The following is a 12063-nucleotide window of genomic DNA, read 5'->3' on the forward strand; positions in this document are numbered from 1 at the left end:
AATAAAAGAAATATGTGGTTAACTTTTGTGCTAGTATTTGGACCAAATGAGATTTGAAAGTCTCGTCTCGTTTACAGGGAAAAGGAGGTGAGAGACAGCGTGCAAGATTTTTGTTCGTTGGTGAAGATGTATTTCCAATTTTCAACTTGGTTGGTGGTGCAAATTTGTCTTTGAATTTTAACTAACATAATCATCTAGCTGTTGTGCTAAACTCTTTTTTATTTATGCCTGTTTATTCAACCATTTTTCATGTATTTCTCCTGCCTATGACACAATCACACCTAATTCTAACAAACTATGCATAAATTTCTAGTCTACCTTCATTGGATTCCAGTGACTAAAAGCCTACTAGTTGAGGCATTGAATCACAAGGCCTAGCTATAAGTGGTTGGCCACCGAATGCATGAAGATATACCAACGAATTATGTAAACTATGATAGTGCAAGCTATACTTATATAATTAAGTATCAACTATTGGTAGCTCAACTGTCAAGTTTTGAAATTTCTCTCGATGGTAAGTCCGTGAATTTTGATGTTATCCTTAAGGTGGGTTTTCTTATACCCTGTTACATAGATCTTTTTGTACTTAGAAAAATCGGATTAGATCTTAAAACTTTTTGATATGATTTATTCGGCATTCAATATCTACTTCTATGATAATTAGTTTCCCTTTAATTTAATTTTTGTTAGAAGAAAGGAAGAGGATGGTCCTTTCATGGAGAATCTTTTTTTTTTTTTAAATGCCATAGAATTGCAGAATCAAGCAGAAGCCCCCTGGGCATCATTACATGCATAGGAATAAGCTCACAGGGTAAATAAAACAACCTGTTACAAGGAAGAGAACCCCTAGAGCATAGTTTTGCAATATAATCAGCAGCTCTATTTGCAAGTCTCTTAACATGAACAAAAGCTATAGGAGGAACAAAGACAACAATGGCTTTAATAGCCAAAATAATGGATTTAATTTCCCACGGGGGACTAGCACCACTTTCATTCAGAGCTGAAATCACTACTTTTGAGTCAGATTGCCCAATGAAGGACTGAGCACCTATATCTTTTGCTAGCTTCATTGCTTCCAATGCAGTAAAAGCTTCACCTGCCAAAGGAGAGTCACACCTAAATTGCTTGGCACCACCATCTATTATCTTTCCACAAAAGTTCCTTACCACAACAGCTATTGCAGCAAGATTTTTATCCGCTTGCCAAGCAATATCTGTATTAAACTTCAAGACTCCTTGGGGAGGAGGGACCCAACTAACATGATTTTGAATTTGCTGCGTGCTCTGAGCAACGACTTGACTGACTTCCTCCAGCTGGAAGTTCTCATTCAGAAGAACTGCAATACGATTGCTAGTTTGCAAAGGATCAGGTTGACAGTGATCAAATATATCCCTATAACGTTCTTTCCAAATGACCCAACAAAAATGGCAATAACATCAAGCATTTTGGAATCACTTTTAAATTCTTGGTCATACATGCAGTCCTCGTATTTATAGGGGAAGCTTTTTGTTTAGGGTCACTCTTGTGGGTTGAGGACACAGGATCAAAAGGTAAAAGATGGGACGTATTTCAAGGGGTTTGATGATTATGCAATTGAAGTGATACTATAGATACATAAAAATATGTTCTTAAATATAAATGTTCCTTCAACCCTTTCAAGTACTTTAAAAGATATCCATAATTTCATGTTGCACTCTTGTGGGTAATACATGAGAGGCCATCTTGCAACCTTAGATGTAGCATATAAGGCCGCTTTGACAGGTTTTATCCATCTAGCGATTTATTCATCAGAATCAATGTTTGCCCCTCTACTGTACTGTAAAAAGCAAGACAACTGAATTAACTAGACATAATGCAACAGATAAAATAATACTACACTATCCTCTTAATTGGCCAATGTAAAAGTTGAATTCAACATGCTATTGAGAGGATCCCAATGAATTGATTAGCTGATCACGCTGGCTTTAGAGTTTCTCCATTAAGAACATTCAAGGAATCATGTGTCCGTAGAATGCATTCCATCGGAGCCACTATAAAGAAAGATCAAGAACAAGAGAATTGAGAGATTTCTTTGATTGTATCTACTAATAATATTTAAATATACCAGCCTTATCTTTCTTTTGAGACTTTCTGTTCTTGAATTAATAATTCAAAAACCAAAAACAAGAAAATACGTACTGTAGTGAAAATTCTCGAAGCAAAACCAAAACCAGCATATATATATATATATATATATATATATATATATATATATATATATATATATATACCTGCCATTAAATAAATTAATTTGCCCTTTTCTTTATGTTGGCAATAGACAACTAAATTAAACAAAACAGTCAATAAAAGGACAGTTTAATTAAAGCAGAGCAAAAAAGCTGGGTAGCCCAAATGGTCAACCTAAAGCCCTTTTTTTGGCATTCCATTTTGGCATGATTTGTTTATTTGGAATAATAATGTTTTTATTCTGAGGAATATTATTCACTTAGAACAAAATAATTCTCTAGGGGCCTTAGAGTAAAAAATTTGTCAAAAGTTACAAATAAGTAGTCATTTAAGTCGGTGTCATGGAATGATTCATGAAATTAATTAATCTCAACATATCCCATTCTTCAGACACAAAATCAGGCACTGTGTATTCCTCCTGCTTCATAACTTCTTTAACTATAGGGTAATTAGTAAAGCCTGTCGCTTGCAAGAAAAGCAGAACAGGTAAAGTAATCGTCAATATAGGTAATATCCGCTACGTCCCTTAATGTTCTGTCCCAGTGAGACCATACGCTGGGGACATAGAATCTTGCATAAATGAAGTGAAATGGGCACATATTGCGTACTTGCATGGTAAAAAGGGATCATATTCATGTATCACACACCAAACTCTCCTAAACTTGGATCTCCCAGCATTGAGCTATCAAAATTCTCATAAAATTGGCATCCATAATCGTGAAAATTAAAGATAATTAATCTCTATATCTTATTACCTACCCACGAAACTTATAATTAGTGCGGTAAGTTTGATGCACAAGTAAATCTATTTTGGATATTGCCAAATCTAGAAGTAGGAGATATATAGATGATAACCTATTTGTGGATGCTAAAGTTTCGATCAAAATAATGCAGTTAGGCATCTGCCTGTCTACAACTGGAAGGTCCTTTTGGCAGCACATATAGCTGCTACAACCACTAAGACAAGAAGATAGCGTGGGGGCAACTTTCATATGCGTGCTTGAAATTGCAATCATTCGTTTCATGATGCAATAAAGAATACCATGCATCCTTTTGAACTGTGAACAAAAAACTTAAATCAATACCAAAATTTTCGTTTTTTTTTTTCATTAAAGTTCCTCTAATCAGCTTTTCTATATAAGTAGTACTTCATTATCTCATATTTCTAATATTCTTTCATTGTTAATTTATGAAAAAAAATTATAGTCGCTATCACATGGAAAAGAAAGAATTATTTACATCATCATCACTCTATATTAGATAAATTAATTATTAAATATTAAATGATTTTTACTGTTTAAAATTTTAAAATTTAAATGATTTTATGTTATATTTTTAAATTAAAAAACATTATTATTACGATCCATAAAATTCAAGGGAAACTTTTAAAATTTATCTTCAGAAATTATTTTTAATACTCCCTCATTAAAGAAAATGACTTAATTTGCCATAAAAAAACGGTGACTATCCACTCATTAAAGAAAATGACTTAATTTGCCATAAAAAAAGGGTGACAATCCACTCATTTGCATTTTGAGCCAGTAATATCTACTTAAACTTTAATTTCAACAATCAGACGTCTCTGATTCTCTCTTCAGCATGATTCAAATTCCATGATGAAACTATATTTAAAGAAGATATTTTCTTGTTTCACGAATTTATTTTAAATTTTGTATTATGGTAATTTTATAATTATGATATGTTGGTCCATCAACTTTATTCAGACTAAATCTTTACGGTCTGTATCCTGTTATATGTGATATTTAAATATAAATTGTATAAATTAAGATTAAATATTAATAATAATTATCTTACTTATTTTCATGGTAAACTCTTCCATAAATTTTTCTAAAATTTTTTTGTCTCATTTCTCCTTCTAAAAGTTTCCCTCTTGGATGCTTTTACCCAAACAACAGCCTGACTATACTTACCCTATGTGGCAGGATTTCCAAGATCCAGTGGAAGAAGAAGAACAAGTTATTAAGAGTGTTGAAAAGAATAAATCAGCCTCAATTTGTTCAAATTGAGGCTGATCTAGTTTAAAAGAAACAAATACCATCTGATCATAACCTTCTTGCCTCTCCATGAAATTATAACTCATTTTCTTCCTTCTATCCACTCCAATAACTGGGGCTTGATAAAGCTGGAGCCATTTATAATCCTTGAGATGAATTAGTAAAACTCATTCCTATGGAATAGCTTACTAATTATGAAACTCGATTTTTTTATAAGTACAAAAATTATTAAGATTAAAAAGTATCCTAGAAAAATCTGCATAAACACGTCCATTTAAACTCTGGATAATAGAACTCCCTCATACAAGGGTAAAGTCAGAAAATTGACTCAATGGTGTTAAAAAAATTTTATTTTATTTACTGTATACAATAGTAAATTATCTACCAAATGAAAAAAAAATATATATATATAATTAATAAAAATAATAATTTATTGAAATAATAATTTATTGAAATAATAATATTTGTTATAATTTTAAATTTGCAATTATATTCCATGAGATTTTATTTTTTTATTAGTGTTGCATGATTCTTATTTGCTTCATTTTTAATACTATTGAAGATTTTATTTTTTTCAATATATGTAATCAAATAATCATTTCACAACTAATCTCACATTATATTTCAACAAGTCTTTATAATTTTCATTGCGGAAAATATCTTTTCAGTAGAATAATAGAATATGAATTATAAAATAAAAAAATAAAAATTTAACTTATAAAATTAAATTTGTCTACTATAGTTTTGTTAACATATATAAAAATGAAAAGGAAAAAATATAAAGTCAATTATTAGAGAATGAGAGAAAAATAATAATAATAATAATAATAATAATAATAATAATAATAGAAGGGAGAAGGAAGAAATTATGATTCTATAGATATAATATTTAAAGAGAAGACATAAAAGTTAAGAAAATTTAGGGTAAAAAAAATTATTTTAATGGCTCATATAAATAATTCTATACATAATATATGTGAAACAAATAATTTGTATTTTAAAAATTGAGTGGGTCAATTGACCCCACTTGACAACAAATGGATCCTCTCCTACTTAGGGCCTGTTTGGATTAACTGTTGAATACAATTCGATAGCGATAATGATGATATATATTAAGTGTTTGGTAAAATTATATTTAGCTGTTGCTGTTAACATGTGAAATGACTAATAAGGGTATATGTCATATAATTTATTTTATTATTTAAATAAATATAAAATTATAAATTTATTACATTATATTATTTATTTTATTATTAAATTAAATATATAATTATTAAATTAATATATTATATTATTTAAATAAATATATAAATATATAATTATTAATCTTTTATATTATATCATTTATTTTATTATTGAAATAAGAAAATAATTATTTTTTAAGATAATTAAATAATTTTAAAAATATAGATAAAATAATAAAATAATTATTATTGTTAATAGAAAAATTTATAATTAATTTTAAGTTTTTGGATATAAATAAATATTTTATATTTTATGTTATTAATAAAAAATATTTTAACAAAGTTGAAATATGTTAATTAAAATGTTAAAATTACAAATAAAGAAATAAAAATATTAATAATATTAATTTTCAAGTTAAATAAAAAATAATAATATGGTCAAAATAAAAAATAAAAACAGATCTAAAAATAGAGTGATACAAACTGCAGTGATGGGTATCATATCTGCCCATCCTATTTTTAAGCTTGCCAAACACCACAATTTATCTATTTGGGTGTCTATCAGCTATCAGCTGCACCCAACAGGTAAACCAAACACCCCCTTAAGACACAACATGCTAAGTAAAAAAACTTGAAAGACAAAAGCAAAATAGAAACCAACTCAAGAACCAAGCTGTACAAGACAATTAAATCAAGCAAAAACAGCAACAACCTAAACTCAAGCAAAAAGTGAAAATCAACAAAGCTTAAGCGCCAAGCATAAAAAACCCATAGACCAATAAAAACCCCACAAAATATAATCCTACCACAACCAATTCAAAACACGCGGTTAACATCCTCAAAACTAATCCAGAAGAGCATAGGTTGCCAGAGTAAGAGACCCCAACAGAAGTAACATGACAAAGCAGAAAAAAGGACCTCAAATGGCATGGTACCCAAGTCAACATGAATCAACGTAAAGCAGCACTCATGCAAAGGATACTTAAAGAATGCTTTTAGCCACACAAAAAGCACTAGATTTTATAGAAAAGCAACAAAATCTGAACTCATTCTTTTACTATGCAATCTATGTTGCCATTTGCATCTCACATAACATTATAACTCGATTTTATATGAGAATAAGTTTAATAACCATTAGATCATATATTTACATCTAGATTCATGAAATCATTAATTATTATCTAGTTCCTAAATTTTACCACTAATAACAATTTAGTCCCTATATTTTGAAAATTAAACTATTTAGTCTCTTAATTTTCACTCCGCTAAATTTCAAAGTCCTTTCGTCCAATGTAGCAATTAGTCTCATTAGTCCAAGGAGAGAGAAAACTTTAAATGACTATATTACCCTTCTTCATTATGTCTTTTCCTCTCCCCCTACCATTTCTATAACATCCCCACTGTACGTAGTCCACACATTCTGTTGCTCTGGTGACCTAATGTCAGTCCGGGCAAGTCAAGATGTCTGGAACTACACTTCGGTAATAGTGAACAGATATATAATGATGAAATAAATAAAAAGAAAATACAAAAAAAAATTTAAAAAAAATAAAAGAGAGAAAATAAAACTAAGTTAAACGAGCCGGTACTGTAGCGATGGGTGACCGCACCGAGAAGTTACAGCGAAGGCAATTGCAGACTTTAGGACCGCGAGAAACCCTCAAAATTAAATTTCGGGACATAATTAAAGGTTTATCGAAATGTAATTGACACTAGAAATATCAAAGAAAAATTAATAAATTAGTACAAAGAAAAACAAAAAATAAAGAAACCGACAAAAATCGGTGTTACCGAAAAATCGAAAATACAATCCACAAAAGGGTATTTTGGTCATTTGACACCTAGAGTTACCTTTTGACCTCAATGTCCATTAAAAATAAATGATATCACACTTTGAAAATGTCATAAAAAATTAAAATGAGGTACATTATATTAATAGTGAAAGAAATAAGGCATAAAATGTAAATTGTAAAACTTTGAATAATTAAACAATAAAAGTAACCTAAGTGCTCCACTAACTCATGATTTAGGACACATATATGGGACTTTGGGACAGCAGATCCCACTAACTTCATCTTCTTTTTCTTCATTCTTCTTCTTGCCGAATGGAGCTCTCAACCAAAACCTCTATGGCCGCACACCCTGTAAGCTTCATCAACCCATCATCAAGCCATGATTCTCACACTTCTCTTCACTAAACCTCGTCTACACACCTTGGGCAGCATACTTAGAGTAAAAAGAAGGAAGTTTAGTGAGGTTTGAGCAAGCTACAAAAATAGGTAAGTGTCCAAATCCCCTCCCTCTCTTTAGTAAACTTCATGTTTAGGTTGAGGTGAGTTGAATGGTGAAGAGAATGGAAGAATTTATTGAGTTATTGAATTGTTCAATTTCGGCAGCCATGAGAACCTATGTTGCTTGAGTTTTTGTTACCTCTAATGGATGGAAAGTAATATTGATTTAGTCAATTTAAAGTTGTAGTAAATTAGTTTCCATGTATATGTATATTGAGTACTTGAATTTAAGGGTTTGGAAAGCCATTTGAATACCTTAGCAAACTGTCACTTTTGGCAGCCTTTAAATTCATAAATTAGTGTTTGATTTCATGAATTTCATGGATGAATTATGGTGAAGATGAATTGTGGGCAGTTTATGTGAAGTAATAGTTGGGAAGTGTATGTAATAATTAAGTGATTTCATGTATATGTTATGTTGAATTTAACTTTGTGAATTAGGGTTGTATAATGTAAATGGAGCACTTGTATATTCTGCCCAAATGGACATGATTGAGATATGTTGAATGGTATAAAAGTATTATGAATGTATAATTGTAGTTTTGGGAGGAGGAGAAATGTCATTTAGGAGTGTTCTTTTATGTGCAGATTATGTATTGTGAAGGCAGTAGGCAAATTAAACCATAAGTGAAAATTGGTGACCCCAATTGTCACACCCTACTCCTCGTAAGATGTAACATGCTCTCGTAGTACACCTAATGAATTACCGTACTTCGCCTACTGGTAACCCAATAAATATACTACAAGGGATTTTAAAACAATTTCATATCATTTTTAAATTAGTGGGTAAAATTTTTTTCAGATATTAAAAACCTTTATTTAAAGTCCAAACATAAATCAAATTTTTAGATATTTAAAATCTCTATAATTTTTACAAAAATTTCGGCAGAGTGTTGTCTGTATTTTGAGAAAATAGTTCTTCAAAACCTGAAAATAAAGATACTCCTAATATATTTCTCAATCATAACTCCATTAATCAATTTCATTTCACAAATCAGCACAAGCAACTCAATACACAGTTTAAATTAAATCAAACATTGAAATATCTCATTAAGGTAATAAAATTAATATTTACATTCATGGGAGCATTAGAAATTTAGTAATACAAAACTTTATAAGTACATAAAATCTCAAAATAATATTTCAATAATTTGTATTTGATTACAGTCCAAAAATATATTACAAAAGAGTTGATACAACTGCTCAAATGAAATTACATACATAAAATTACAAAATTATATCAAAATCTAATGTACAAGGGTATACCTATGATATACCCGAAGATAGTTTCACAGTGTCTTTCAGTAATCTCGCTCAGCTGCTTTATATTTTCTTTCACCTGCGACAGTATACAAAGCTATCGCTGAGTGATGAACTCAGTGATGCACAAACTAATAATTTAAAACTTAATACAAGTTATGCTTGATAATTCATATGTCACACCCTACCCCCCTGTAAGGCATAACATGATCCCGTAGTATACCTAATGAATTACCAACTTCGTCTACTGATAACCCATTAAATACACTACAAGGGATTTTAAAACTTTTCTTACTTCTTTTTATAGTGGTGAGCACTATTTACAGGTGTTAAAAACCTTTTTGAACTGAAGTGAAATAGCTAACACATTTGGACTATTAATAATTTCTGTAAAAATTTTGGCAGAGTGCCATCTGTATTTTAGACAAAACAGTTCTTCAAAAACCTATAAAAAGCACTTCAATATGTTTCTCAATCTCAACTCCAAAATTTAATCAACACAATTTATTTTTTCAACTCAAATCCACAATAAATTTTCATAAACTGAGATAAAAGAAATATAATATAATTTTTTTTTTTACAAGTCAAAATACTCATAATTTACTTTACAACTTCAATGTACAATTTTAATTTACAACTGCTCAAGACAAAAAACAATATATACATACAGTGAACATACATTACAGTACAAAATGCAAAATGTGGTATACTCAAAATACCCGACGATCTCTCGCTGAATGCACTAGCAGCCTAATCTGCTGCCTTGTCAGTTTGTCTACCTGCGACAGCAATGAAAAGCTATCGTTGAGTAAAATTTACTCAGTGGTGCACAATAACAATTTGAAATGCGATACATAAATCTTTTATTGACAATTCACAAATCAAATAGTTCACAATTCCATTTCACAATTTACAAAATTCATATAACATAAATTTGATCAAATAATTGAGTAACACAGTTTTGCCAATCAATAACACAATTTGATCAAATAACTGAATAACACGATTTTGCCAATCCATAACACAATTTGATCAAATTACTGAATAATACGGTTTTGCCAATCCATAACACAATTTAATCAAATAACTGAATAATACAGTGTTGCCAATTAATAACACATTTTAGGCCATAACATAGTTTTTCCACACATGCTGTGTTGTACACCACGACAAGACACACTCACCCTAATAATCGAAATCAATGAGGGAGGAAGCTAACTATATAATGAGTACTCATCCACACTCACCTCAGACTGGCAAGTCAAAGAGGGAGGAACATAATCACACTCACCCCAGACTGATAAGTCAAAGAGGGAGGAATAATCACACTCACCCCATAAATGGAGGAGGAACATAGTAACAGTGTCATGCCAATTGTGAATCAAAACAATTCCAAATCACAATATTTCATACAATTCCCAAATAACATTTTATCTCAAAATTTCCATTTGCAAAGTAGGCAACACAATAATTTTCAAATAATATTCCCAAAGCCAAAATAATCAAAAACTATTCATAACTCATTTCTCCAAATAAATTTGCTAGTAAAAGCAGTTAATATAAAAGTATTGTGTACGGACACAATTTAAAACTATAATGTTCAATTAAATTTTTAAGTAGAAAATGAAAAGTCAAAATTATTTTGCACAAACATAATTTAAAATAATGACATACAAATAATCATAATTTATTTCAATTGAAAAATTCAAAAGAAATAGCTATTGTGCACAAACCTCTAATATATGCCTCTTGGCTCTGACTTAGTATTTCCTTCCCCTTCCCTGAGTCTTTGCTAACTAAGAAACATAATTTGAAGTGTTTCAGTACTCATTTAAACTGTTTCTAACAATAATGCTTAATAAGTAATTCACTGAATTCTATTATTTACTTAGTCAACCTAATATGTCGACCCTCGGTGCATTCTAGGTAATTTAGGTTTTAATGTTACTAATATGTCACATTCGATAGTCTTTTAGGGTTGGTACATGTTACCAAACTCATTTCCATATATATTGCATTTTCTTGTAATTTGCTGAATTCCGGGATACTAGTTTGACCTAGCCGGACTACCTAGTTCCCTCGGTTTTCGGGTTTCGGTCAAAACTATAAACTTGTAGATCTATGTCTTATTGCACGCGGGGAAAAATTTCAGGTCATTCTGAGTTATGTAGACCAAGTTATGGTCATTTTACTAGTGCTGGTCAAAGTGCATCAAAATTGGTCACTTTAGGTCATTTTAGGTCACTTTTGGTTCGGCCAGTTTTTGGACCCGAACTTGTGCAAGCTGTTTGACTTGTTTATGATCATTTCTGGGTTTTGGTGTCTTCATAAGACTTGTAGATATGGGTCTTAACTATTCATGGTCAAAATTTCAGGTCAATTGGACCTGTTTTGAGTGAGTTATGGCCTAAACACTAACTGCTGCACAAATGGTCAATTTTCAGGCCTTATTTGCACTTAATCCGGATTTGGTCATTTTTCAAGCTACCTTACAAGCAGAATTTTGGCAAGCTTCCTTCATGAAAGTTGGCACATTTTGTGCCTAATTTCACCTCCAATTGGTTTCATGCCAATTGGAGCCATACACTTAAGGTTCTAAGCCCAAAATGCAAACTGCCCTATTGCATTTCCTTCATACACATCAAGGATCACTTTTAACACTTACCAAACTCAACATTCAAGCCAATTCTGGTTGTACCATAACCTAAACATATTTTACCACATATTTTTTATCATTTTGGCAGCTTATAATCACATTCAACATACACCATAAAGTGCAGAATTTGTCAAATTTAATTACAATAATTTAACTACCTATTCATGCTCATTTACATGCCCAACTTCACACCATCACACATATACCCAAACTGCCATCACAACTAACACAATTCAACATTAATATTCCATCATCCAAACATGAAATAACATCCTTATGGTTCACCCAACCAAGCTGCCAATTCATGCATTACATTCCATTAATTCCCAAGCTTCAAATTTCAAATACTCATCCACATATACTAAGTATACATCACCCAAATAATTTCCCACACACATATACATTTAATCAATCCTTTAATCTACCATTTA

General features: G+C 30.6%; 1 protein-coding gene across 1 annotated transcript; it reads right to left on the minus strand.

The window, feature by feature from the left end:
- Positions 1-713: 713 nt before the first annotated feature.
- LOC131181360 (uncharacterized) lies at positions 714-2277 on the minus strand. Its single transcript, XM_058149412.1, has 2 exons — positions 2271-2277; positions 714-1402 (listed from the first exon to the last, which is right to left on the minus strand). Exons 1-2 carry the CDS (start codon positions 2275-2277, stop codon positions 714-716), a joined length of 696 nt encoding a protein of 231 aa, XP_058005395.1.
- Between the last annotated feature and the right edge of the window lie 9786 nt (positions 2278-12063).

Source organism: Hevea brasiliensis, chromosome 7 (genome assembly GCF_030052815.1).
Source record: "Hevea brasiliensis isolate MT/VB/25A 57/8 chromosome 7, ASM3005281v1, whole genome shotgun sequence".
NCBI lineage: Eukaryota > Viridiplantae > Streptophyta > Magnoliopsida > Malpighiales > Euphorbiaceae > Hevea > Hevea brasiliensis.